At 51.8% G+C, this 25,706-nt stretch overlaps 10 protein-coding genes across 10 annotated transcripts; 5 read left to right on the top strand and 5 right to left on the bottom strand.

The window, feature by feature from the left end:
* Window positions 1-758: 758 nt before the first annotated feature.
* On the top strand, window positions 759-5,532 carry BO94DRAFT_552180 (putative cell polarity protein (Tea1); the record flags this gene model as incomplete). Its single annotated transcript, XM_025613583.1, has 11 exons — window positions 759-1,013; window positions 1,118-1,517; window positions 1,592-1,874; window positions 1,941-4,832; window positions 4,854-4,915; window positions 4,940-4,992; window positions 5,023-5,100; window positions 5,122-5,146; window positions 5,171-5,221; window positions 5,243-5,435; window positions 5,469-5,532. The coding sequence occupies 11 exons, from the start codon at window positions 759-761 to the stop codon at window positions 5,530-5,532; spliced, it is 4,356 nt and encodes a 1,451-aa protein (XP_025473353.1).
* Window positions 5,533-7,750: 2,218 nt separating this feature from the next.
* BO94DRAFT_529959 (casein kinase 1 family protein) lies at window positions 7,751-9,473 on the bottom strand. The gene is made up of 3 exons (XM_025610572.1): window positions 8,978-9,473; window positions 8,851-8,923; window positions 7,751-8,785 (listed from the first exon to the last, which is right to left on the bottom strand). The coding sequence occupies exons 1-3, from the start codon at window positions 8,987-8,989 to the stop codon at window positions 7,758-7,760; spliced, it is 1,113 nt and encodes a 370-aa protein (XP_025473352.1). The 5' UTR covers window positions 8,990-9,473; the 3' UTR covers window positions 7,751-7,757.
* On the top strand, window positions 9,360-9,862 carry BO94DRAFT_529958 (uncharacterized protein). The gene has a single exon (XM_025610571.1). The coding sequence runs from the start codon at window positions 9,483-9,485 to the stop codon at window positions 9,714-9,716; it is 234 nt and encodes a 77-aa protein (XP_025473351.1). The 5' UTR covers window positions 9,360-9,482; the 3' UTR covers window positions 9,717-9,862.
* A 2,356-nt stretch (window positions 9,863-12,218) lies between these two features.
* On the bottom strand, window positions 12,219-13,847 carry rsmA (putative bZIP transcription factor (Fcr3)). The gene is made up of 3 exons (XM_025610570.1): window positions 13,592-13,847; window positions 13,257-13,525; window positions 12,219-13,189 (listed from the first exon to the last, which is right to left on the bottom strand). The coding sequence occupies exons 1-3, from the start codon at window positions 13,721-13,723 to the stop codon at window positions 12,676-12,678; spliced, it is 915 nt and encodes a 304-aa protein (XP_025473349.1). The 5' UTR covers window positions 13,724-13,847; the 3' UTR covers window positions 12,219-12,675.
* BO94DRAFT_15163 (uncharacterized protein) lies at window positions 12,337-12,751 on the bottom strand. The gene has a single exon (XM_025605802.1). It carries the CDS (start codon window positions 12,659-12,661, stop codon window positions 12,434-12,436), a length of 228 nt encoding a protein of 75 aa, XP_025473350.1. The 5' UTR covers window positions 12,662-12,751; the 3' UTR covers window positions 12,337-12,433.
* A 299-nt stretch (window positions 13,848-14,146) lies between the features above and the next one.
* Window positions 14,147-15,523, bottom strand: BO94DRAFT_529954 (phosducin family protein). The gene is made up of 4 exons (XM_025610569.1): window positions 15,408-15,523; window positions 15,170-15,352; window positions 14,741-15,096; window positions 14,147-14,672 (listed from the first exon to the last, which is right to left on the bottom strand). Exons 1-4 carry the CDS (start codon window positions 15,443-15,445, stop codon window positions 14,524-14,526), a joined length of 726 nt encoding a protein of 241 aa, XP_025473348.1. The 5' UTR covers window positions 15,446-15,523; the 3' UTR covers window positions 14,147-14,523.
* A 391-nt stretch (window positions 15,524-15,914) lies between these two features.
* BO94DRAFT_15106 (coatomer subunit gamma) lies at window positions 15,915-19,215 on the top strand. Its single transcript, XM_025605800.1, has 6 exons — window positions 15,915-16,073; window positions 16,168-16,478; window positions 16,545-17,511; window positions 17,567-17,914; window positions 17,967-18,782; window positions 18,841-19,215. The coding sequence occupies exons 1-6, from the start codon at window positions 15,998-16,000 to the stop codon at window positions 19,071-19,073; spliced, it is 2,751 nt and encodes a 916-aa protein (XP_025473347.1). The 5' UTR covers window positions 15,915-15,997; the 3' UTR covers window positions 19,074-19,215.
* Window positions 19,216-19,725, top strand: BO94DRAFT_15102 (uncharacterized protein). The gene has a single exon (XM_025605799.1). It carries the CDS (start codon window positions 19,358-19,360, stop codon window positions 19,637-19,639), a length of 282 nt encoding a protein of 93 aa, XP_025473346.1. The 5' UTR covers window positions 19,216-19,357; the 3' UTR covers window positions 19,640-19,725.
* BO94DRAFT_529952 (F-box domain protein) lies at window positions 19,624-21,177 on the bottom strand. Its single transcript, XM_025610568.1, has 2 exons — window positions 20,689-21,177; window positions 19,624-20,604 (listed from the first exon to the last, which is right to left on the bottom strand). Exons 1-2 carry the CDS (start codon window positions 21,057-21,059, stop codon window positions 19,812-19,814), a joined length of 1,164 nt encoding a protein of 387 aa, XP_025473345.1. The 5' UTR covers window positions 21,060-21,177; the 3' UTR covers window positions 19,624-19,811.
* Window positions 21,178-21,306: 129 nt separating this feature from the next.
* On the top strand, window positions 21,307-25,096 carry dps1 (putative aspartyl-tRNA synthetase Dps1). The gene is made up of 5 exons (XM_025614261.1): window positions 21,307-21,526; window positions 21,585-21,887; window positions 21,950-22,667; window positions 23,248-24,216; window positions 24,275-25,096. The coding sequence occupies exons 1-5, from the start codon at window positions 21,390-21,392 to the stop codon at window positions 24,950-24,952; spliced, it is 2,805 nt and encodes a 934-aa protein (XP_025473344.1). The 5' UTR covers window positions 21,307-21,389; the 3' UTR covers window positions 24,953-25,096.
* Window positions 25,097-25,706: the final 610 nt, after the last annotated feature.

The raw sequence follows: 25,706 nt of genomic DNA, 5'->3' as shown, positions 1-25,706 counted from the left end.
CCCCCCCTAAACTAAAAACTAAACCTGCCATTTGCTACCTACCAGCAATAATTATCTAATGCTGGCTGGCCAGAAAGTGTGAAACGCCGGAGTCTTTCATTCTTCCTGTCTCCTCCTCTCTCCTCTCCTCCAATTCTCCACGTCCAGAGCCCCATCTTGCTCTTCGCTCACCTTGGTCCTTTTCCTCCCTCTTTCCTTGTTCATGTTCTTGTCTTTGGGTGCCAGTTGTACACTTTTCCTTCGGTCGTCCTCTTGCTTGTCCTTGTCGCAGTCGTTCCGTTCCCGTTTGCTGCTATCCACCCCCCTGTCTGTCTATCTGTGATTTTCGATGATTCAGTCGCCCCATGCTCTTTCAGCGTCGCGATCGGACTTTTTATGAGGCTATTTCGGATACAGAGGACGGACAACATTCGCAATTCCCGCCCCGAGACGTTGAGCGGCTTTAAGAGGACTATTTTAGCATCGTCAGGAACGAAACGCCGGTCCTACGCTGCCTGCGATCCCGATTTAATTCGCCAGCTCCTTGAATCCGTTCGACAGCTCGGCCCTCCTCCGCTATCCTCTTACCTGTCTTTTGAATTGTTGTCGCTCCTCTGGTTTCAACCTATAATATACCCCGATCTCATTGCAATTGGGAATTCTATTGGTACAGGAGACTTGGTGAAGCTGGAGTGTAACTTCTTCAGTTGCCGTCTGCTCTTCCACTGTTACTCCGCTGCTCTGTGCTCGAGACGACCGTTTACGACTCAACCATAACGATGGCATTCCTCTTTAAATCGAAGAAACACCAGCAGGGGTCTGGCCTACCTCCAGCGGCAAGAAATGTGCATACTTCAGAAGGGGCTACCGCAAACCCACCAGCGGCTGCGCCCAACGGCGCGAAAGAAAGGGATGGAGGACATTCCCAAACGCCGACACCTAGCAGCAGCTACAACAACTCTTTGAATTCAGTGAACGGCACAAACAGCCCCGATCACCCCCGTGCGCGACAAAGAGCTGAATCCGAATCGCAGGTTGGTCTCCCATAGCTTCTCCTGTTATGACTATTGGCATTGCGTCACATGTCTGGCTGCGATGAAATAACCCCAATTTTCGCGTCTTGGCTGATCTTGTGCAGACTCAACGACCCCAACAAGCGATGCAGAATACCTCTCCGAGCAATAGCCCAGGTGCATCATTGTACCCGTGGTCGCAGCGACGGATGAACTTTTCCTCTTCCCAGACGAACCCTTTCCCTCGTTACGGAGCAGCGATCAATGCGGTGGCGTCAAAGGAGGGCGATATCTACATGATGGGTGGGCTAATAGATGGGTCAACGGTCAAGGGAGATTTGTGGGTGATGGAAAGCAGTGGCGGAAACCTGTCCTGTCTCCCAATTGCTACGGTCTCTGAAGGACCAGGTCCGCGAGTCGGCCACGCGAGCTTGCTTGTCGGTAACGCATTCATCGTATTTGGAGGTGATACCAAGGTGGACGAGGCCGACACATTGGACGACACCCTTTATCTCTTGAACACATGTACGTCTACATATGTAGTCCCCCTCAACCTGGGCTTTTTGAAGGCTCCACGTGCTAACGCGATTGAATTCCAGCTTCGCGTCAATGGTCGCGATCCATTCCTCCAGGTCCCCGACCCGCCGGACGTTACGGTCACACTCTCAACATACTTGGTTCTAGGCTCTATGTTTTCGGTGGGCAGGTTGAAGGTTACTTCTTCAACGATCTAGTAGCCTTTGACCTCAATCAGCTGCAGAACCCCATGAACAAGTGGGAGTTTCTGATCCGGAACAGCCACGAAGGCGGCCCACCCCCTGGTCAGATCCCTCCCGCCAGAACAAATCATTCAATGGTGAGCTTTAACGACAAGTTGTACCTGTAAGTATTTCTCTGCCTCTACCTGAGCTGTTGAAGTTATAGATTCGGTTTCTGACCCTTTTGAAGGTTTGGAGGTACAAATGGCCTGCAGTGGTTCAACGATGTTTGGTCCTACGACCCTCGTGCCAATAGCTGGTCCCAACTTGATTGCGTTGGCTTCATCCCGACACCCCGGGAAGGCCACGCCGCGGCTCTCGTCAATGACGTTATGTATATATTCGGAGGTCGGACGGATGAAGGTATCGACTTAGGGGATTTGGCCGCATTCCGCATTACGACACGACGATGGTACTCCTTCCAGAACATGGGACCCGCGCCCTCTCCAAGGTCCGGTCATAGCATGACGGCATTCGGTAAACAAATCATCGTCCTGGCGGGTGAGCCGAGCTCTGCCCCAAGAGATCCCGTGGAACTTAGCATGGCGTACATCCTTGATACTGCCAAGATTCGATACCCGGCTGAGAACCAGAATGGCGAGAGAGCCCCGACTCAAGCAATGCGAAAGATGAGTGGAGATCGGGCAATGGCACAAACTGGCCGGACCTCTCGGGAATCGCAGAACCAGCCTCCTGACGCGCAACGACGTGGGCCCGGGCAGACACGGGACAGTATGATGACGAGTCCTACTGGTAGGCCAGGGCCAGGGGATACTGGCCCTACCCCAGGGCCGGGGTCTCGACTGCCCAGAGCATCGATAGCGCAGGCCCCTGCCGGGCCTCCCCCGCCCGGTCAAGCCCCAACCCCTGGTCCAAGGGGCAACACCCCTCAGCATGCCATGAACCCCCGAAGCAAAACGCCCACGAAAACCGACCGTAGCTATGGGGGCCCTCCGGTGGATATTGCCAAGGCCATGGGACCTGATAGAGATAGGGACTCCCCGGCTGCGAGAGACTCTCCAGCCGCGAGAGAATCCCCAGCTGCGAGGGACTCACCCAAAGAAAATCGACCAATGCAGGAATCGAGCGCTGGGTCGGGCGGTAGCCGTACGCCAACCCAACAACAGTCAAGACTGTCTGCGAAGGCTATGGAAGCTGGCGAGGCAGCTCCCCTCATAAGCGCACCGACTAGACAGCGGTCTTTGCGTCAGCACCGACAACGCAGCTCCATAGACAGTGCCGACGAGTCCATACTCGGTAGAAATGCTAGTATCGACGGTTCGGCGGAGTCGAGGAGTTACAGGAACTCAAAATCGGGAGATGAACCACGGTCGCCCAGATTGACTCCCCACCAGGAAGCACTAATCAAAGAACTGGAATCCGTGAAAAGCCGCAATGCCTGGTATGCATCCGAGCTTGCCTTAGCCAAGAAGGCCGGATATTCCCCCAACCCCGCAAACAACGGTGGCCTGGATGAGCGTGCAGCGGATGCATTTGCGGACGAGGATCGCCCATTGATTGAGGCGTTCCTTGCGATGAGAGCCGAATTGGCGAAAATGCAGGCGACTGTCGATCGCCAAGCAGCCATAGCGTCTAAGCGTGTTGCAGAGGTCGAGCACCAGAGGGATGTTGCTGTTAATGAGGCAGCTTACTCTCGTGCCAAGTTGGCTGCCCATGGTGGAAGCCATAGGGGCACTCCACAACCAGATGGACACACCCAGGACTCTGACGAGGCGACCGCAGAGCGTGGTACAGACATAACCCGAAGGTTGGCTCTGGCCCTCGCATCCCAGAATGAGCTCAAGTCTAAGCTGGAGGTGGTTTCCACCGAACTCGACCAGGAAAAGAGAGGCCGGGAACTGGCGGAGGAAACATGTGAAGCCACCAGGAGGCGACTGGCTGAGCTTGAAATGCATAATAGCAAGTTGGAGGCCGAAAGTCTTCGGGCGGAGCTCCATCAGCTGGAGGCCTCTGTCAGGGAAGAGTCCTTGTTGCGATCCGAGGCCGAGTCGGCCGTAAAGCAATTGTCCCTGGACAAGGAGGAACTTCTGCAGAAGCTTGACGAGTCTACCTCCCGCCTAAGAGACTATGGAAATAATCTCGGCAGCCTGCGGGAAGCCGTTACCGCCTCATCCGACAAGTCTCTTCTTCTAGAAAGGCAACTGGATGAGGAACGTGAGCGGCGTGAAGGCTTGGAAAGAAAGCTCCTACAGTTGCGGTCGGAGCACGAAGAACGGTCATCTGAGTTGGAGAACGCTACTCGTCGCCTGCGAGATGCAGAGGAGCTCATCCAAAGTCATTCGAGGGAAGCAGAGACTCACAAGAACGCATTCCTATCCGGTCTAGATCGCGCATCGTCCTTTGACTCTGATATGTCCTTGCGCTCCTTGTCAGATCAACGGGTGACTGCCTTGGAGACTCAGGTTGAAAGGGCGAACCAATTAGCGAAGACAAGCCAGGCTGCTGCAGACGAGGCGGCAGACAAACTTCGCCGCGCGGAGGAGAGGATCGCCGGGCTGGAAGCCTACCAGGAACAGGCCAGCAGGGAAGGGTTGCAACTCCGCAGACAACTCCAGGCAGCCATGAAGGAAAGCCAGGGCCACTCTGCTGAGAACAGAGACTTGAAGTCACAAATTGAAAACCACCAACGCGAGGCCGGTGCACTCGCTGTCCAGCATGCTGCTCTGAAGGACCTCCTGGGAGAACGTGGTGTCAATTACGCCGATAGCCGACGCTCACCCCTTGAGTCACCTGGCTCTCGTTTCGGAACTCCCGAACAAGGTCGGCTCCGCGAATTAGAACAACAGCTTACGACTAGCCTGAAGGCCCATGAAGAATTGAAGGCATCTTTCGAGACTCGTGAGCAGGAGGCAGACCGCGCATACCGAGAGAAGCTCGAACAGCTAGAAAACGATTACCAGTCGGCTGTTCACTACGTCAAAGGTACTGAGAAGATGTTGAAGCGTATGAAGGACGAACTTGCCCGATACAAGTCCCAGAACGTCAAGCTGCAGTCCGAACTAGACGCAGCACAGAAGGCTCTGGCCGAGTCGCCTACCGGATCTTCCGAAGCTCCCGCCGAGTGGGACGCCGAACGCTCGAGACTCGAAAGATCGATTTCTGACCTCCAAGACGACACCGCAGCCTCGATTGCAAATCTCGAAAGTCAAATTGCAATGCTGAGGGAAGAGGCTGCCGCCGCCGACGCTGACAAGAATAAGACTCAATCTCAACTCGAGCGTGTCAAACAAGAACTTGTTGCCGCTGCAGAGAAGAGCCGCTCTGAACTGGAGCAGCTTAAGCAGGAAAATGCCTTGCTTGAGAGTCGTGCTTCCGATGCCGAGCAAAAGGTCACCATGTTGCTTGATCAGGTGGAGGCATCAGTCGGGCATTACCGTCGGCAGTCTCAGCCCGTCCAAGGTATTAATGGCATCTCCCGCACCCACAGTAATGCCTCGAGTAACACAATCGGTGCGGGTCGTCGGTCCAGAGCCGATAGTGCCGTGTCCCAAGACGACTCTTTCCCGGACAACCGAAATTCAATGGCTTTGGACTCGCTCGCAAACGAGCTGGAAGCCCTGCGTACCCACTGGGAGAGCACCAACCGCAACTATCGGTTGAGCACACAGTCCGACTTCGATCGCACCCCAACCAAAGAGACCGGACTGAGCGACAGCCTAGCCGAGTGGCGGCGGCGTTTGGATGAGGACGAGACCAGCTCCACGGAGAAGATCCAGCCTCGCCACTCCGGCACCAATTTCGCAACGGCCAACATGATCTGAGCAGCCTAAACAAGGTGCCAGCCAGCTAGTCTAATGATCATTGAGTCAATGTTGACGGCTACAACACCCGCCCAGGGCGCAGCAGCAGCAGCTGGCAGAAATCGCCGGCTCGCTCTTTCTCGCTTTGCCTTGCCTGCTCTCACAAACCTTGTCCTTTTTTCCTTGTTCTCCTTTTTTCTTTATCCACACGCTCGAATCATTCCCCTTCGTTCTTTGTTTCCTTTTATACCCCCTTCACACTTTTACTTCCTACCTTGGACTGTACTATTACTTTGTTTACTTTTAACGAAGCCTCTGTCTGATCCTACTTACCCTTGATCTACTCAACCTACCTACCAACCTTAACCATTGAAAATCGTAATCCATATCATGCATGATATAACTACATAGTACTAAGACCTTTTATGCCTCCAACATCAACAACAAGTAACAACAAGCAACTTTGTAAGCCAAACAAAAATAGAGGAATTAGAATGAAGATCAGATCGCGTGAATGTGATTGTTAAACCCAATTAATGTATCTCGATCTTGGTCCCAGGTCAGTCACATCTATTTCATACCATCTTTCAGACAATAAAGTATGCCTCGTACGTAATGTTAGAATTACCAAACAGGGTAAAGAACCATGTGTTGTATTCGTGTTATACATTTTTAGCCATGAAAGAATAATAACGATGTGTAACTCTTGAGGAGTTGGACAGGTAGGATACGCAAATCTTGTATGGATGATGTCATACATGCGGGAAAGAAAGCCTTACAACTCTTTGGGTGACTGTACTACTAGATTGCTCCTCAGAAATACCCATGATGAAAAACAATCAGTTTTGTATCAAATTCTAGTTATCTTTCTATATTGGTCAAGTTCAGGGAATCAGGACATATACCAGCAGACCTACGCAGAGAATCCATCGATACGTTCGTAGCAGACATAGTGCGAAGTGAATAACTCACGATTGGATAGCGAGCTTGCAGGAAATGGCTCAGTTGCATGCTGCCTAGAGCACTTGCTACCCGACCTGTCCCACAAACCGCCCCTCTCAATATGGAGATGAGTGATCCTAAAAAGCGAAACGGTACACAAGGAAACTAACGAAACGACAGGAATTGACGCAATACCACCCCGGAAGCGACCCTAACCAGTTTCCGTCGCCACATACCCATTTGAGATGAACTTTTCCCTACCCAAAGCACTGCATACTACCCTTGCTTTTGGCAAAGATAGCGCAGAAGCGCCTGGACATGTGGGAAAAAGAGCCATCTCCAACACCTCTCCACCAGTCGTTCCTTCATTCCCCTCGTCCCCACTTGTGCGTCAAGAACAAAACTATGACAATCTGAGATAGCAACATGCAGAACAGAAAAGAAATTATGAATCAAGGGCAATGTATGAAATGGCTGTTCAGCATCATGAGAGGCTCTCGCGACAATGTCAGCGTCAGAGACATCTCCTTGTGCTTGAAGCGTAACCATTTGATGTTTGCATCTCCTTCCGTCTTTAACATCCCGATCGACGGCAGCGAAACACCACGCGAAACTTCAATGTGAATAGTATTTCATGTGGCAACCAACGATACCGGGAGGCTAAGACGTAGAATAGCCACAATTAGAGCGTTTTGAGTCTGCTACCGAGGACCTTTCGCATATAATGAACGTAACCGGAATTTGCAGGCGATCTTTTCGAGCGGGGTCGTTCCGAAAGGACCAGGCATTAGCCGATAGGCGAGCAGAGGATCTCAACAAACGCGACGGATCGAGACGGTGGGAACCGGAAGACGATCTTGGAACGGGATAACGGGCTAACAGAGAATGCAGAGAGGGAAATAGTAAAGAAAATAGAAAGGGGGGCCCAAGGCGAAACAAGTCCGAAAGGTTCACTGCAGGTTGCAGAATATAACCGGTATCATGATAATCCTGGGCTCCTCAGATAGCGTGGCGTCAACACACAGTAAGCTGAACGACAACCGAAAAGAAACGTCAAGCTACACTGCCATGCTGCACAAATCAGTACCACTGAGAACCGTACCCATCGTCCCGCTTCGCACGGCTACCGGCAGGGCCATAAGCACCTGAAGCAGCAACCTTGGAAGCAGAACGCAGCCTAACGCCGAAGACTATGAGATTAGTCAGATTCTAGGATTCAAGCCGACCTCTACGCACGGGGTCATAGTAAAGCACCAAACGCAGAGGAAAGGGGTTCCCTACAACGGAACCTAGGTTTCAGATACTCACATCCTGTCACTCCCTCCCACGGCCCGGTTGGTGTCCGGCGTGTTGTCTAGAGTTCCACGTTCGATGACCTTGCGGCGCTGGCTAGAGATCGCACCAGGCTTGGCGGCACCGGGGATGCCCAGGGGTGCCGCAGCAGCAACACCCTGACGGCGCTGCTGCTCTTCAGCCTCCTTGTCCTTCTTGTTGGCATCCACGATCATGGCAGCGTTCTTTTGGTATTTGTAGACGGTCCAGTCGAAGACATAGTCATACTGGAAAGACTCGCGGACGAACAGATCGCGGAAGATCTTGCGGAGGTAGGAGTAGTCTGGCTTGTCATCGAAGCGCAGGGAACGAGTGTAGTTCAGGTAGATGGAGAACTCGTTGGGGAATCCACGGCAAAGAACTTCAGTGGGCGTGGTCATCTTCTTCTCCATAATACGGTCGTACTTCTGCTTCTTAGTAGCAGCCTTCAGGCCTTGCCAGGGGAGGGTGCCACGGCAGAAATAGAGCATGACATATCCGAGAGACTCCATGTCGTCACGGCGGGACTGCTCAACACCCAAGTGAGTGTTAATACTGGCGTAACGAGCAGTTCCGGTAAGGTTCTTGTTCTCGCGGTAAGGGATGTGGAAGTGAGTCTTGGGGTCGCGGTACTTCTTGGCCAGACCAAAGTCGATGACGTTGACCTGGTTTCCACGCTTACCGATACCCATCAGGAAGTTGTCGGGCTTGATATCACGGTGGATGAAAGACTTGGCGTGAATGTACTCGATACGAGAAATGAGCTGGTCGGCAAGCAGGAGCACCGTCTTGAGCGAGAACTTGCGGTTGCAGAAGTTGAATAGGTCCTCCAAGCTGGGGCCGAGGAGGTCGATAACCATGGCATTGTAATCACATTCCGTGCCGAACCAGCGAACAAACGGAATGCCAACACCGCCGGCAAGAGACTTGTAGACGCGGGCTTCATATTCAAGCTGGGGGTGCTTGGCCTTGACGCTTTCAAGCTTGATAGCAATTTCCTCGCCCGAGATGATGTTGGTACCTGGACGACTAAGTCAGCCAGCTACTCTAGATAGCCTATCCAGCATCTCCGAGACAGTCACGTACCGAGGTAAATGTCACCGAAACTACCACTTCCAATCTTCCGGCCAATGCGGTACTTGTTACCGACACGCAAATCCTGCGGAAGGATGAGTTACTGGTATCAGAAGATTAAGGCACATTTGACACTGACCATGGTCGTCATCTTGACCGAATAGGCACTCGGCTGACTGGTGTGCTATGCAAACTGCAGAATTAGATTGTCAGTCAGTCACAGATCGATAGAAGAAATGAAAGGTTTCGATCGTTTTAGCGTGATGAAGAGAGTGGAAGGAGGGGGGGCGAATGCAAGGTAGGCTGTCAGAGGGATTGCAAAGTCACCAGAGGACTAGGTGCAGGGAGAGTCCCGGCGCGTAGTCACTTGGCAGAGTGAATCTGATGGGGCAGGTGGCCTGGGCGGGAGCAGACCAGAACCCTAAGCCAAGCAGAGTGGCCAGGCAACAAGAGAATGGTGGTATTGGCAAGTGCAAGTAGTAGAGAGACTAGAAGCGGACGAACCTGGTCTGGAAAACGGAAAGAGGAGATGAGATAGCGGTGATGTCGACTGTTGGGGGGGACCGACCGTGACGACCCGACCGGAAAGGCGAAAAAGGCGGAGAGGAAAAGAAAGGGGATCGAGCTGACAGACCTTTCTTTTAATGGCTGCCACGGCAAAGGAGACGGGGGAAAACAGAACAACGAACCTGCAAGATGCAGACCGAAAGGAAAGGAAAAGGGGGATATATCAGACTCAAGGACAAAGCCTCGATAATGGGGAAGGTGGGTTGGGGGAGGGGAGGAGGAGGGAGGAGAGGGAAAGAGGAGAGGGAAAATGCGAGAGTAAAGAGCAGCAAGGCCAAGCAGGTCAGACTTCAGAGGGAGGGGGCGGGTAAGGTAAGAGACTGATGATAAGTTTAGCAGGCGCCGGTCGGTGGTTGGTTGGCTGGTCGAGTTGGCCTGTTCGGGTCTGGCTTTTTGGTTTTGGACCCCCAGCGTATCGTAACCTGGTATTTTTCTCTCCCAGTACAGTAACCAAGGCTACCTATACTACAGCATCCGACTGATTCAAAGCAAGGCTGTCTCCTTTCATAGGCGGATCTCAGCGGCTGGCCTACCTGGCCAGCAAATACTGGTGACTACTAGGCAAGGATGGGGCCAGTCATCTCAATGTGATTCCAAACTCCTGGGGAGAAGACCAGAACAGACCAGGTGAAAATTGCAATCCATAATCAAGGTGGCTTAGGTAGGAGTCGGTGAAGCAACCCAGCACTCTGGCCAACATCAATTCTCTGCCCCCCTTCGGGATTTCACACAAAGCAATTGCACTTGACCATGGCTCGGATATCCCTTGAAGCTACTCTGCTTAGATGACCGATGCTTTTCTTAGTAACTACTAGAAGGTTGGCAGGCTGACAGCCCAGCAGGATTCAGGTCATGATGCATCCGGATTGTCCTAAGTAGTTAGGTGCCTAAGGCATGGTTACGTACCATCTCATACGTACTCTGTACAGATGGTTCAATGCAACTAAACAATAAAAAAGGCGAACGATGGCTTCGATTAAAACATTCTAGAAGTACCCAAGGTCGTGTCAGACGGCAAAAGACTTGCGACAGTGGCAAGAAGAAGGGTAAGAGCGAAGTGAAAATAACCTAGCCCAAAGCATGTTCCTACAAAGCTAGAACGCGGTTTGTGGCGGATTATTTCGCTCACACGCTACTCCATCCCACCCGCGCCCCCGAAGACCTCGATCGATGATGAGATGATATCTATCCCCTCCACTAGGTAGACATTTTTTCCCCTCACCAATGATAAATACCGCGGTAGATCCCTTAGCCTCCCCTCCGCCCCTCGCCCCTTTAAACTTTCAGGTGTACGGAGCATTCCCTCACCTAATCAGTAATCGCGTTGTCCCTTGGGATTACTCCATATCTGCCTCGGAATGGTACGTCCCATGGCCGACTGATCCCGGGCGGTGAGCAGATGACCCCAGATGCCGCATTTGCCCTCGTGTAGTAAATTAAATACGGTGGGCTTACGGGGCCCTCAATTAATGGGGTTTCTTGGGGCCCAAACGCGCCTTATCGGACCATCGATCAGTGCCTGAGACAGGCTGGATCGGAGAATACCTAACACGGCCTTCCTCCACTCCTGGGGCTTCCCGCAACAAAACATACATAACACCACTGGGCCAGATCAACGTGCAGCTCAAGTACCTATCTAGTACCCCGTCGATTCATGAACAAACACCTGTGTAGCAATGGCGATCAATGCATTGGCATCACCTGATCCGTTGAGGGTGATTTTAGTCAGGTCGTCATGTCTAAAGGGGAGGATCTCTGATCTTAGTGAGAGTAAATCCCTCAAACGTCCCGGGTCTAGTCAAAGTGGTCTCACCGCTAACGATGATCCCAATTCAATGACCACACATGATGGCCGGTCCGAGGTTTTATTGCACGAAGGGTTATTTGCCTGTCAGCCTTTGGCCAACACTGCATACTTGTTGCCAAGAACTCGAAGTAGTCCGATTGTGGGGTGTTTCAAAAAGAATAGTTGGCATATGTAGGTTGGCAGTACCCTCCATTGAGTCCATTCATCCACGTATGCACTACACCATCCACCCCCTCTCTGCATCATCACGTCCTAAACCTATGGATGTAATGCTGTAGTTGCCAGCCTCACTTCAACCAAACAAACAACCCAATATAGATTGCATCGATTGGTACCACATCCTACGCTTTTCTCTGCCTTATTTCCCGATTCTATACAAATGGAGTATCACCCTTACCTTAATCAATTACCTAGGGCAACACTGCCTAGACCTACCTACACCACGCAAGCTGTGCAGATATCTGCATCATCGTAATGGTACCGGCTACCTAACCACCTAAACTGGTTTCCCAGGTGATTAACCCAATCCTACCAGTAGTGATGCAAATAGCCTCTGTATTTTCTGGCCATGTAATTAAGAAACTGCCTTGGACAATGCCATTGCTTTGCCAATATGCCAGAGTGATGCCCATAGAATATCCTTTAAAAATGCAGTCATTCGCGGTCTTATTAAGGGATACCGACTTTTTTTTATAAAGGTCTAGGACTATAGGAGATAGGAAGTATGAATATCGCCTCAAGGTATTTATCCCGTCCTTCAAGGAGCAGGTCCAAGGCATCCTCAAATTAGGTATTCCTGGAGGGTTATCATCGGACGTTGCGTGATAAAATTCTGTCATATGGGTACACAACATACTACTCAGGGACCCTATTGCAGCAATAAGTCTACAGGATGAAAACGGTCACAAAGCAGTCGTCCAGCAAGGAATAATCTCTTATAAGGTGATAGTGAGTCCCGACTTCTTGGGATCATGTCGGGATCCCTGTTAGAGACCCCTGCTATCTCCCCGAATGAAAATATTTTCATCTAGCAAACCAATTGTGCTTATGTTTAGGAAAGTACTTCAGTGAGCGCTTCATCATTGCGATGACCAGATCGTTGACTTGATTGCGAATTAATGGTCAATGCCTAGATGTGACACCACATAGTTGTGAGCGAGCAAACTGCCAGAAAACCAATCAGCCAGAAAGGATAGTCAGCGTATAGTCGGGGCAAACATTTCATAACAGATAAATCGATTCATATTCAAATGGTTGGCAGCGATAGGTATAATGGCTCATTCCTGAATCTCCAATGACTCCGGGGAGGATCCAACAGAATCGCTCGCTCCTTATATAACAGACCGCAGTATACATATCGGAAAGCTTCTCAAAAGCACTGGTCATATACTCAAAACAGATTCCGACGCCCATGCACCAACAAAGCGACCCAAAAGAAAACAATCGCATCGTGGAAGTAGAATTCACAACAAGTCATCGTTACCAGCAGCTGCACACTCTTCAATTGCTTGGAGAACCTGACTTTCCCGGAAGGCAGGCCCTTGTCCATCGCACTGAGCAGTCCCCTGCAGTCGACCAGAGACATCACCGATATTCACCAAGCCGCGCTTGAAGAGCTCATGTCCCTGGATGAGGTCCCACGTGGCACCCGCATCAAGTAGTCTCTCCCCCGTTTTCCCGCAGACCGTTACGCGGTGGGCCGGACCACGACCCCCACCGAGGTCGGAACTGAGATCCGTGGGCGAGTACTTCATCGGCCCGGTCGTTGTCGGCTCCGGATCAGCCGAGTATTGATTTGAATGGCGAAGGGAGGTTGATGTTGCCCGAAGTATCTCATTTTCGGTTGTAAATTTGGCCAGTTCCCGTTTTAGCCGTTCATTGTCTGCCATAAGGGAGGTTGATTCATTCTCAAGGTTGCTGACTTTCTCCTCCAGTTCGCGCACATGGCGTTCCTTGCGTTCACGGAAGGCGCGCTGGCTAAACCAGGGCGACTAGATGTTAGCTCTGTGAAGATGAAAGCATTCCTATGCGTGCAACTACTTACGCAGCTCTGTTCTGGGCCTTCCGTTTGGATTGCGCCGGTGTCAGACTCTCCTTCTCCTCACTGCTACTTCGACCAAGGTTTTGATCTAACAGCTGGTCGTCTCCATCGAGCGAGGCCTGATCAAGGTGCTGGTTGGAAAAGTCATGGCTCGAGACCGAATGTTTCGTGAGGGACTCGGGGGGCGAGTGTGGCGGGGCAACGAAGGAAGCGGTAGTGTGAGGATCCTGAAAGCGCAAGTTCGGATCAAAGGTTTGGTAATGTTGTGCCCCCTTTTAACAATCAGTACTATAAGCAGATTGCACATCTAGCGTAGGTGAAGGAAAAGAAAGGCGAACCAAAGAAGCGTAAGTGCCCTGGAGGTTTTCAGCGTGAGGGGTCGGGTTGCTTTGGTCGGGGGTGGGCAGTCCGTGTACGCCGTAGACGGGATAAGGCTGCTGGTGGGAATTGGAATAGAACGAGTAATCCATCTCGCCTCGTCCCTAATAGATGGGAATGCTAGATGCGCCGACTGTGTCAACTAGTAAGGAGGGATAAGCCCCAGGAAAAGGGAGAGAGAGAGACAGGAACTGGGATCGAGTAAGCCGGGCCTAGAATTGAATAACGGCACGATGCGTGGACTCGGGATGGAACCGCGCAATGACAATCCCGCCCGTGCCAGCACCTGAGCCAATCATAAGCCGGACTCGGAACCGCGGAGAGGGGATCACGTTCCCCGCTGTCATTGGTCACATCCGAAATGGACCGCAGATTGATCGCGATAACTATCGGCTCCATACTTATAGATATAGAGAGGAATGGTGGTATAATAGACAATGAATCCATCAGTCTTCACAACCAGCCCTGAATACATGGTCCGAGGACTCGTCTACCTAGTATATTACAGATCTATACCATGATGTTGGCTATTATCGCTATAATACAGAGAAAAGATATGGGTTGTCAACACACCTGCGTCAATGAACGCGAACAACTCTCAACATACTAAATCCTCATGTGAGTATGTGGTCAGAGAAGGGACCACATGGACCTCTACATGTCATGCCAGGATGTAGAGATTCGGGGTGGTTAGTAGAATCAACCCTCTGCCAGGCAGTACAGCTCGAACCTGAATGAACTATAGAGTGGCAACTGGCTATTTACCGTGTACATGTCGGCAGAGATGTAAATTCGTGTTCGTCCTGTACAAGGGCTCATTGTGTGCAGTCACGCATACGGAAACGGCCACGACCTTGCATATTTTAGGATTTATATTTACCGAACACTCCACCTAATCCCAGTCGTCGTCATCGTCCTCCACGGTGGGTTTGGAGGACTTGATTTTAGATGGGCGTTCATCGTCCGACGAGTCCGATCTCTTCTTCAGACGAACATCGCTTTCTTTGACGGCACCCAATTCCAGGAGCATTTTCTCGAGATCTGCGAGTCGCGCATTAACGGGGAACTAACGGAAAACCTAGAAGCAACTTGGGAACGGCTGTATTTACCTTCAACTGTGGTCCTCGGCCCTTTCAGCTCTCTCAAAGTTACGAGTTGTCTCACAATTTCACCATTTCTGTAAACCAAGATCGTAGGGGTGTTCCTTTCCGGATATCCTTCGATGCACATATTGCCTCGGATCTCGCAGAACTTTATGTCACCAAACTTCGCCGCCAGTTGCCGCCATAGCTCTGTTAGCCGTTGGGATTCGACATTGGCGCTCGAAGAGCTCAGGTGAACCAGCACAAAGCAATTGTTCGAGGCTTCAGTCACCTCACGCCCATAGTCGACCTTTTGTAGGGGGTATACTTGGTTGTGGACGCTAGTCTGTTGGAGTGTAGATAGTTCAGCAAATCGTTTCTGGCTGGATCCGGTTGTCAGTCAGGCCGATCTTCCTGTTTCATCTGTCAGGGGTATGCGGGCGACCGTCATGGTACCGGTAGTGTTCCAGAAATGCCTCGTCTTCCTCGTCCTCCAGAGCGTCTAGCTCATCTAAATCCTTATCTTCTAGCCGGTTCTCATATGCTTTGCGCTCTGCCTCGACCAAAGCTTCTTGGATGAGAGGTTCGGGATCTTGTGGCTTTTCGGGGATAATGCCATGCTTGCGGAGAATGTCGTTCCTGCGGGGTGTGAGCCTGCATGTATGGCGGCGTAGAAGGGCGAGCATGGACTAACCACTCAGTGTCCTCGTTGGGGTTAACTTCGACCTGCATGGTTGCAAAGGGGCTGGGACAGCTCTCAAAAGATCTGAAACGAAATTGACAGGATCGTTGGATAGAAGTCGAGGAGCCCGTACTTTAACGATAGCTTCCTGTTGCCTGGGCGTGAACATGCCGCGTGTTTGCTCCGTTTGCAGGGCCAGCCACACCGCCCTGTGGCTCAGCCGCCCACAGACGCGGAAGGCCACCTGGAGATTGTTGGAGGCCGTCGGGAGAGCTGCTGTTGCTGCCCTGGCCAAAACACCCATCCTCCACCTCCATTGTCCTGTCGTGGTCTCATTCGGCTTCTTCCTCGGGACTGGGCAAGAGTCTTTATTTTCCAATCCGCCCTCCCCTCTTTTGCTCTCTCCCGTCCTCAAAGGATAATGAGGGCGCCGTAGTCGTGTACATACACCGCCTGCACAACGACTAACCCATCATACTGACCCGCCCTTATTCGTCTCCCATTGAACAACCCCCCGACGTCACTCGTACGGGGTTCTTTTCCAACCCAGAGAGCGCTATAGAAACCCTCTGCTGCTGCGGCATTTCCTGCAGCCCGTCACAATGTCTTACGTCAAGAAAGATGAGGACGCTGATCAGACCATGATCAAGCTGGATCGGACCTCCGTGTTCCAAGATGGTGAGGGTCTATCAATTTCGCCTTCTTCTGGAGTCGCATTAAGACCCTAAATATGGTTGCTGACCATCTTGTCATTTCTCTTGTCTCCTTATAGCGCGGCTGTTCAATTCTTCTCCCATATCTCCCCGAACATGTCGTACTCTCCTGACCAAGATCGCCGTCCTCCTTTTCACCGGAGAGCAATTCCCCACGAACGAGGCCACTACGCTGTTCTTCGGTATCTCCAAGCTATTCCAGAACAAGGATCCCTCCCTGCGGCAAATGGTCTACCTGATCTTGAAGGAGCTCGCAAACACGGCGGAGGATGTGATTATGTCAACCAGCATTATCATGAAAGACACCGCTGTCGGCAGCGACGTTCTATACCGGGCAAATGCCATTCGGGCTCTGTGCCGCATCATTGATGTAAGCGCATTGAGCCTTATGTCTTTGTTGTCGAATGATATGGCTGATAAGAGTTGTTCATGACAGGCTACTACTGTGCAAGGTATCGAAAGATTGATCAAGACCGCTATTGTCGACAAGACCCCGTCGGTATCCTCCGCTGCCCTAGTTTCCTCCTACCATCTTCTCCCGATTGCGCGCGATGTGGTTCGCAGATGGCAGAGTGAAACCCAGGAAGCCGCTTCTGGCGGGAAGCAATCGACCGGTTTCCTTGGATTCGGTGGCAGCTCTCAGGCTCATGCTATCTCGCAGTCAAACTTCATGACCCAGTACCACGCAATTGGTCTCCTATACCAGATGCGCTCGCATGACCGCATGGCCTTAGTGAAGATGGTTCAACAATACGGTGCGGCTGGTGTGGTCAAGAGCCCCGCTGCTCTTGTTCTTCTCGTGCGGTTGGCGGCCAAGTTGGCGGAGGAGGACCAAGGCTTGAGGAAGCCTATGATGCAGATGCTTGATGGCTGGCTCCGACACAAGCACGAGATGGTCAACTTCGAGGCCGCGAAGGCTATTTGCGATATGAGGGATGTCACTGACGCGGAAGCCTCCCAGGCGGTTCATGTTCTGCAGCTGTTCCTTTCCTCGCCCCGCTCTATCACCAAGTTTGCGGCAATTCGTATTCTGCATAACTTTGCAAGCTTCAAGCCCCATGTGGTGAATGTCTGCAATCCCGACATCGAGGCGCTCATCTCCAACTCCAACCGCTCCATCGCAACGTTCGCGATCACCACTCTTCTGAAGACCGGTAACGAGGCCAGCGTCGACCGCCTGATGAAGCAGATCTCCGGCTTCATGGCAGATATCACCGATGAATTTAAGATCACGATCGTCGAGGCTATCCGTACCTTGTGTCTCAAGTTCCCTAGCAAGCAGGCTGGCATGCTGACATTCCTGAGCGGTATTTTGAGAGACGAAGGTGGTTACGAGTTCAAACGCAGTGTTGTTGAGAGCATGTTCGACCTCATCAAGTTTGTCCCCGACAGCAAGGAAGATGGTGAGTTTTCTACTCATTGTGTTGACCTATTCTTAATGTCCACTGACGAAACTAGCACTCGCTCATTTGTGTGAGTTTATCGAGGACTGCGAGTTCACCAAGTTGTCCGTCAGGGTATTGCACCTGCTTGGTGTGGAGGGCCCTAAGACTTCACACCCAACCAAGTATATCCGCTACATCTATAACCGAGTCGTTTTGGAGAATGCCGTTGTACGAGCTGCCGCTGTGACCGCTCTGGCTAAGTTCGGTGTCGGCCAGAAGGATCCTGAAGTTAAGTCAAGTGTGTCTGTTCTTCTCACTCGGTGCCTTGATGACACCGATGATGAAGTACGTGACCGTGCCGCTCTCAACCTGCGGTTGATGAGCCAAGAGGACGAGACTGCCACCCGTTTCATCAGCAACGGTAAGCTTATCTTCAAGTTGACTTGCCTTGGCTGGGTTGCTAACGGTTATAGAATCTATGTATTCCCTCTCAACATTCGAGCATCAGCTCGTGATGTATGTGACATCAACAGATAAGGAGACATTCGCTGCAGCGTTCGACGTTGCCAGCATCCCGGTAGTTTCACAAGAGCAGGCATTGGCCGAGGAGCGGACTAAGAAGCTTACGAGCGCAACACCAACTCTCAAGGCACCAACTACTGGTCCGCCCAAGGGCAAAGCCAACGGCGTGGCCGAGGCCGTCACCGTGGCTGCCACCCAGAAATACGCCGAGCAGCTTATGCAAATCCCAGAGCTCAAGGAGTACGGCACTCTACTCAAGTCCTCTGCACCTGTTGAACTCACCGAGAGTGAGACGGAATATGTTGTCACGGCTGTCAAGCACGTGTTCAAGGAACATATCGTGCTGCAGTACGATATTAAGAACACCCTCCCGGATACTGTCCTGGAAGATGTCACGGTAGTTGCGACGCCATCAGAGGAAGATGTCTTGGAGGAGGAATTCATCGTCCCTGCGCCTAAGCTGGCCACAAATGGACCTGGCATTGTTTACGTCACATTCAAGAAGGTTGATGGCGAGCACAGCGTTCCCGTTACCTCTTTCACGAACAACCTTAAGTTCACTAGCAAAGAAATCGACCCGACTACCGGGGAGCCCGAGGATAGCGGGTACGATGACGAGTACCAGGTTGAAGATCTCGACCTCACCGGCAGTGATTATGTTATTCCTACTTTTGCTGGAAGCTTCGACCATGTGTGGGAACAGACCGGTGCAAACGGCGAGGAAGTCAGCGAGACTCTGCAGCTCAGCAACATGAAGGGCATCTCAGGTAGGCTGCTTTCCTCATACCAATATTATTATACTGCCAAAAGCTAACCTGAACACAGATGCCACCGAGCAACTAATCTCCACGCTGTCCCTGCAGCCTCTCGAGGGCACGGACGTGGCCCTCAGCAACAGCACGCATACACTGAAACTGTTCGGAAAGACGGTGACGGGCGGCAGAGTTGCAGCCCTGATCAAGATGGCTTTCTCCAGCAAGACTGGTGTGACCACGAAGATCGTCGTCCGGGCGGAAGAAGAGGGCGTCGCCCCTGCTGTGATTGCGTCCGTTGCCTAACCTCATGGACTTGTAAATGTGTAATGGAGGCATGTTCGCGAGGCGCACGAGTCCTGCATTATGAGATCGGACCTTCTTCTTTTGCTCCTTTTCTTCTTTTTTCTCCACCTATAATTCTGGAGCCGAGTTAGATGCGATGAATATCTTGCGTAGGCGTCAAACCCCTTTATTCATTCGACTTTTTCTATCTTCCTTATCTTGTCTCCCAGTTGACTGTATCATCTCTTTCCCCCCCATTTTTCCCTTGGTCACTGTTACTCTTTACTTTCTTCTAGCATGTTAGCATGTCTTGCTTTCTTCTCCAGCCACCTCCATTCTTCTTGTCCAGGTGGCCGGTCGGATGGAAGTGGCTGGAGCTGTTATGTAGTCAAAAGCGTCTATATATCTCCCACCTTTTAGAGTCCGCCTTTCTTCTTTCTTTCTCACTCATATCTGTCAATCCCGATATGGGAATCTCTTGGATGACTTACGAGATGCTCATCTATGTGCTGAGTCATAGACGCGTGGGCCTGCGTGTTCTTGATGTACGTATATGCCTTGCGCGTGAATCTTGTGTGGATAAATAGACGTCTCTAGTTATATTGTAGATGAACCGAGAATAAATACTAGAGACGGGCGGCATGAGCAAAAAGGGCCAGGCGATTCTATCAGCAGTAAAGCAGAAATGAAAAGCTTAATAACAATCAACATGTGTCTGTCTATACTAGCTGGTTTATGCAATGCATAATATAGGGCCGTTCAAATATAATAAACTCCAACCGTTAAATCCGAGTACTCACTCTTCTCTACTCCGTTATGGAGGGTGTCTGACTGTGACTGGTTCGCCTTCACAAACCGATTATATAGCAGCTCATCGATTTCCTCGTCTTCCATGATCCGCTTATTTGTGCAGAACACTTCGTGGAAGCCAACCGAGCGAAGATTTGCTAGTCCGTACTCCATTGCTGTGATTAGCGAGCTTGTGCTGAAGCTCAAACTCGCATCTAGGCTTGGAAATCCAAACTCGAGCGCCTCAAGCGGTAGCGGCGGGTGCATATGGCTCATGATATCGAAGAAAGAATCGTTGACCAAGTCACCGGGAATACTGAGGGAGGATAATTCGGGAAGAAAGACGGAAATAGCGTTGATAGCTTCGGGCTGAAGACCACGATTTGAACCGGAAATGGTGAAGCGTTTCAGGGTGGCAAGTTGGGGGTTGCTCATGAGGCTGCCAAGGTTGGAGACGGAGAGGTCTATGCAGTTCTTTAGGGTCAGGGAGGTCAATGTGCGGGGCCAGGAGAAGTTGGAGATGACAAGGGAGCGAAATTGGCCGCTGAACTGCAGGCGATGGAGCTTAGGGGGCCAGTCTATTGTTGCTGCGGAGTCGTTATGGTTGGTGAGGGTTGTCGTGCGGGGAAGACGAAGGGTGGTCAGTCGGGAGAGGTTGCTGAGAGCTTTCTTGAGGTTGGGAAAGGGTATCGGCTCGCCCACTAGGGAAAGGTCGAGGTGTTTGAGCTTGGTGCACTTGGAGAGAGCTGGAAGGCTGTTGATACTGTTATATGCTGTTAGAGTCTTGACCGAGGTAGGCGACGATGGGGTGGGAGGTCTGCAATAGAGCATATTGATGTGAACTTACGCAAAGGAAACTCGCGGAGCATGAAATACTTCCAAATTCTCCTTCACCCGGCCTAATAGTCGTGCCGTTAAACTGTTGGAGCTATGATAAACAAGGCCACTGAGGTCCAGTCTGCGAACTAGACTGCCCAAGTGTATCTTGTTCTTTCGTGCCCCGATTGGCGGGCTGATTGTATCGGTAAAACTCTTGAAAGCCATTCCGGCGCTCACCCGCGGCTTCTCATAGAGATAGGGAATCGCTACTGAGTACCATTGGCGCGAGACGAGGCAACAGGCGTGGAGGGTGGGCTGGCGGCGGGCATCATCTGCAGCGGCGAAGGAGATAATCTCCACCACGATTTCGGTGGGGAGATGGATCTGACGGGAGGGCATCAGGGGCAGTCATGAATGCCATGATATGTCAGCATGGAAGGCCGGTGTGCATTGGGAGGTATCATGCAAGTGTCTGAGGTCGACAGTCGCACTGTCGTTGAAGTCGTTGAAGTGGTGGTGGTGGGGAAGAGATTGGTGGGCTGAAATGGCGGCGGAGAAGACGGGGCCTGATGATATCATTCCGCCGATCCTCGCCCGACTGCTATCTCCGCCTTCCGCTCTCCTCGTTCTCAGTCATCCTGCCATCAACCGGACATCCATTCGCCGGTGATATCCATTCGCTCCCGTTAATTCCTGTTGCCAATTGTTTTTCATTAGTCCATCCTTATAATGAGATCGCAATCCCTTTGGCGGTCCTTTGGCCTGCTGCAGCGTGCGTCCACGCGCTCCTTTGTAGACGCTGGTTCGGGCCGGCGCGCCTTCCAGACTGCCAGTTCCCGCATCCCCGACTTCGCCTTTGCATTCGAGTAAGTTATTTGCTACCACACACATTCATTCAGCAGATGTGGACTAATTGATACTCAGCATTGATGGTGTGCTACTACGATCCTCCAAGCCCATTCCCGGAGCGGCCGAATCGCTATCCCTTCTCAAGGAACAGAACATCCCGTTCCTCCTGTTGACCAACGGTGGTGGAAAACACGAAACAGAGAGAGTGGCAGAAATAAGTGAGAAACTCCAGGTATCTCTGGATCCGGAGCTCATTGTCCAGAGTCATTCCCCCTTTGCGGAGCTTGTGCGCGGGCCGGACGAGCAGAGTGCTCTGGAAAATAAATGCGTGCTGGTGGTCGGGGGAGAAGGCGACCGATGCCGTCAGGTGGCTCAGATGTATGAAACATCTATATTGCTTTCAATGCACAGGAGAAATGTAATACTGACAATGAGTTCAGGTACGGCTTCAAGAATGTGGTGACACCCGGTGATATCTACATGGCAAACCCGTCTATCTGGCCTTTCAGGTCTTTCAAGGACTACTACGAGAATATCACGAAGCCACTGCCAAATCCTAAAGATCCTAGCGACCCCTCGAGGGGATTGAAGATCGATGCGATTTTCGTCTTCAATGACCCGCGTGACTGGGCCTTGGACGCTCAGATCATCACGGATATCCTACTATCATCGGAGGGCGTGATAGGAACAATCTCTGAGAAAAACGGTCGGTCTGACCTTCCCAACCGGGGATTCCAACAAGATGGCCAACCGCATTTGTACTTCTCCAACCCGGACCTCTGGTGGGCTGCGGCCTACCACCTTCCTCGCCTCGGCCAAGGAGGATTTCGAGAGGCACTGGAAGGCATTTGGGCGGCGGTGACTGGAGGCCCAAACAAAGGCGTTGAGTTGAAGAAGACGGTCATCGGCAAGCCCTATCAAGGGACGTATGAGTTCGCGGAACGTCAGCTCCTGCGCAATCGCGTCAGGATGTTCGGCTCGGATGCCCAACAACCTTTGCGGAACGTCTATATGATTGGGGACAATCCAGAATCAGATATTTGCGGTGCTAACAGTTACCGGAGTGGACATGGCAGCCAATGGCATTCGATCCTCGTGCGGACCGGTGTTTACAATGGCGGGGAGCCAGCGTGGAAACCAAAGACTATCGCTGATAATGTACACAAGGCCGTTGAATGGGGCTTGAAGACTTCCCAATGGCGGGCTTAGGGATTTAGATGGGGGATAGTGTTCTCACATTGGTTCTTCTTTTGAGCGATTATATATTAAGCAAACCGCATGAGCATTGGATTGCGGTTTCAAGATGGTGCACATGCATACGGGATAGACTGTTTACATATTACTATAGACATGTTTATTGTCGGGCATTCTTTTCAATGGAATCGGGAATAAAGCATGTAACGCAAAGCCCGTCTTTACCAAGATTACAGATAGAGATAACAAGAAGAAGATACACTCCAAATTCGAAGCATGTTTTGGCATTCGGTGCTGCCGCGCCTTGACAGCTATGTACTGCATAATTACATAAGCAATAGATACAGACATCTGCATCAGGTGATGCCCCTCCTAGGGCTTAGGGCTGCGGCATCGACGGCGGGGTGACTCAAAAGAGAAAGTTGAAGCTCCGTCAGGCCGCCGGACTAGTACCAGATTGCCTTGCTCCTCCCTCCTCCATCCACTCGCATACGCATCTACACCATCAAACATGGCGGACTCCGAATTGCCCACTCGCCCCAAGCCCGAGGAAACCCCCGCCGCTGCGGCCGCCCCCGCAGAGGGTGCCGAGGCCAGCAAGAGCGCCAGCAAGAGCGCCGCAAAGAAGGCCGCGAAGGAGAAGGCTAAGGCTGAGAAGGCCGCTGCTCGCGCTGCCCAGGAGAAGGCCCAGGCCGCTGCTGCCGAGGCCAATGACACCGCCAAGGATCTGTACGGCAAGCTCCCCGAGACCGAAGACGTCCTCCCCGCGACGCGATTCTCCGACATCACCGACGAGCACTACGAGCAGGAGATCACAGTGGTGGCCCGTGTGGACAATGCCCGTGTGCAGAGTGCTAAGCTGGCTTTCCTGATGCTGAGACAGCAGGGCCAGAAGGTGCAGGCGGTCATTGCTCTCACGGAACCCATCTCGAGACAGATGATCAAGTACACTGGTGGATTGAACGTCAACTCCATTGTCCAGGTCACCGGTGTTGTCAAGAAGCCCGCCGTGCCTATTTCATCGGCTACCCTGAGCAACCACGAAGTCCACATCCGCAAGGTCTACATGATCTCTGAGGCGGCTCAGATGCTTCCTATGCAGGTCAAGGATGCCGAGAGACCGCCCCCGGAGACCACTGAGGAGGGTAACGAGGTCGATGCGGATGGTACTCCCATCGTCACTCTCAAGACCCGTCTTGACAACCGGGTTCTCGATCTTCAGACCGAAACTAGCCAGGCTATCACTTGGATCTCCAGCGGCGTGGCCGAACTGTTCAGCGAATACATGATCAAGAGTGGCTCGCGGTGGATCTTCACCCCCAAGCTGGTGGGTGCCGCTACCGAGGGTGGTAGCAACGTCTTCGAGGTCAAGTACTTCAAGAAGAACGCCTACCTGGCCCAGAGCCCTCAGCTTTACAAGCAGATGTGTATCGCTGGTGACATGGAGAGCGTCTTCGAAGTCGCTCCCGTCTTCCGTGCTGAAGACAGCAACACTCACAGACACTTGACTGAGGTAGGTCCTAGATTCATCGGAAAGCTAATTTTCCCTGTCCATATGCTGACCATCTTAGTTCGCTGGTCTTGATTTCGAGAAGACCTTCCGCGGCCACTACCACGAGGTCTTGGAGTTCGCTGAGAACCTCCTTGTCTTCATCCTCACTCAGCTCAAGGAGCGCTACAAGGACCAGATCGCCGTCATCCAGAAGTCCTACCCCAAGGCGGGTGACTTCAAACTCCCCAAGGATGGCAAGGCCCTTCGGTTGAACTACATGGACGGTGTCGCTATGCTGAAGGAGGCTGGCGTCGATGTCTCTGAGCAGGAGCGCTTCGAGAACGACTTCACCACCGCGATGGAGAAGCAGCTTGGTCAGATCATCCGCGACAAGTACGACACTGATTTCTACGTGCTCGACAAGTTCCCGATGGCCGTCCGTCCTTTCTACACCAAGGCCTGCCCCGAGGATTCCCGCTTCTCCAACTCGTATGACTTCTTCATGCGTGGTGAGGAGATCATGTCCGGTGCCCAGCGTATCAACGACATCAAGGAGTTGGAAGAGTCGATGATCGCCAAGGGTCTTAACCCCAACCAGGAGGGCTTCGAGGACTACTTGGCTGCTTTCCGCCAGGGCTGTCCTCCCCACGCCGGCGGTGGTCTCGGTCTGAACCGCATTGTCATGTTCTTCCTGGGCCTGCCCAACGTTCGTCTGGCATCGCTGTTCCCCCGCGACCCCCAGCGCCTGCGTCCTTAAGCTGTGGGATAGAGCAATACATTGACAAGACCTGTATCTGGATACAAAAGAAATATAATGGAGCGACGAATTGAAACATATTAGCGTTGTGATATCAGTAGCACATGCATATCAGTCAATCCTCTGGCGTATAAGTCGTAGCAGACTCGATGTTGACAAAATTTAGACTAAACTATTACTGCTAATACGATCTAAAGAATCGATCAGTAAAGGGAGGGTTCAGCCTGTAGAGACAAAAGACAAGTGTTCAAAAAGGTAGTATCTTTGAGGTCAAACATTTAGACCAAACCTACCCTTTCCTTTTTCTTCATTTCTTTTCTACTGAATATGTTGGTTTCCCGCAAGATCGGGCAAGCGAAGGCTGCTCGAAGGCTGCTCAGAAGAATAGGCCTACTTCAACGGCATGACCATTCTTTTTTCACAATTGATCAGAAGGACCTGGTAGCAAGCCTGTCTGATTGAGCAGTCATGAACGCAGCGCCTGCATGGTGTCTACCCCAGACCATAGGTAGTATCCACCAAGACCCACCACCAAGTCCTGCTAGTTAACCCCCACTCGGCGCTATTGCGCATCTAGACTTCTCGGAACACTTTCTCAATTCTTGTCATGGATCTCACTTCATGACGAATGAGGGTATATTCTACTAGATATACTTTTGAGCATAATTGTGGTGTCACACTGAGTAGAGAAATCGCTACCGGAATTGGATAGTGAGGGTCTGTGGGCAGCATCGTGGTGCCTCTCTAGAGTACT

Source organism: Aspergillus sclerotioniger, assembly GCF_003184525.1.
Source record: "Aspergillus sclerotioniger CBS 115572 chromosome Unknown BO94scaffold_1, whole genome shotgun sequence".
Taxonomy (NCBI): domain Eukaryota; kingdom Fungi; phylum Ascomycota; class Eurotiomycetes; order Eurotiales; family Aspergillaceae; genus Aspergillus; species Aspergillus sclerotioniger.
The sequence above is the reverse complement of the archived record's forward strand: the minus strand, read 5'-3'. Positions and strand labels throughout refer to the sequence as shown.

Coding starts and splice junctions, on each gene's coding strand:
- BO94DRAFT_529954 (XM_025610569.1), bottom strand. CDS start 15,445: ATGCAGGTCGAAGTTAACCCCAACGAGGACACTGAGTG. Junction 15,097..15,169: donor GCATTTCTGGAACACTACCG/GTACCATGACGG, acceptor AACCGGATCCAG/CCAGAAACGATTTGCTGAAC. Junction 14,673..14,740: donor GCCGAGGACCACAGTTGAAG/GTAAATACAGCC, acceptor CGCGACTCGCAG/ATCTCGAGAAAATGCTCCTG.
- BO94DRAFT_529952 (XM_025610568.1), bottom strand. CDS start 21,059: ATGCCCTCCCGTCAGATCCATCTCCCCACCGAAATCGTGGTGGAGATT. Junction 20,605..20,688: donor GCTCCGCGAGTTTCCTTTGC/GTAAGTTCACAT, acceptor AGCATATAACAG/TATCAACAGCCTTCCAGCTC.
- rsmA (XM_025610570.1), bottom strand. CDS start 13,723: ATGGATTACTCGTTCTATTCCAATTCCCACCAGCAGCCTTATCCCGTC. Junction 13,526..13,591: donor AGGGCACTTACGCTTCTTTG/GTTCGCCTTTCT, acceptor GATTGTTAAAAG/GGGGCACAACATTACCAAAC. Junction 13,190..13,256: donor AAGGCCCAGAACAGAGCTGC/GTAAGTAGTTGC, acceptor GCCCTGGTTTAG/CCAGCGCGCCTTCCGTGAAC.
- BO94DRAFT_15163 (XM_025605802.1), bottom strand. CDS start 12,661: ATGCGATTGTTTTCTTTTGGGTCGCTTTGTTGGTGCATGGGCGTCGGA.
- BO94DRAFT_529959 (XM_025610572.1), bottom strand. Junction 8,786..8,850: donor TTTCGGTGACATTTACCTCG/GTACGTGACTGT, acceptor TTAGTCGTCCAG/GTACCAACATCATCTCGGGC.
- BO94DRAFT_529958 (XM_025610571.1), top strand. CDS start 9,483: ATGGCTGCCACGGCAAAGGAGACGGGGGAAAACAGAACAACGAACCTG.
- dps1 (XM_025614261.1), top strand. CDS start 21,390: ATGAGATCGCAATCCCTTTGGCGGTCCTTTGGCCTGCTGCAGCGTGCG. Junction 21,527..21,584: donor GACTTCGCCTTTGCATTCGA/GTAAGTTATTTG, acceptor ATTGATACTCAG/CATTGATGGTGTGCTACTAC. Junction 24,217..24,274: donor CTCACAGACACTTGACTGAG/GTAGGTCCTAGA, acceptor TGACCATCTTAG/TTCGCTGGTCTTGATTTCGA.
- BO94DRAFT_15102 (XM_025605799.1), top strand. CDS start 19,358: ATGTCTTGCTTTCTTCTCCAGCCACCTCCATTCTTCTTGTCCAGGTGG.
- BO94DRAFT_15106 (XM_025605800.1), top strand. CDS start 15,998: ATGTCTTACGTCAAGAAAGATGAGGACGCTGATCAGACCATGATCAAG. Junction 16,479..16,544: donor CTCTGTGCCGCATCATTGAT/GTAAGCGCATTG, acceptor TGTTCATGACAG/GCTACTACTGTGCAAGGTAT. Junction 18,783..18,840: donor CAACATGAAGGGCATCTCAG/GTAGGCTGCTTT, acceptor ACCTGAACACAG/ATGCCACCGAGCAACTAATC.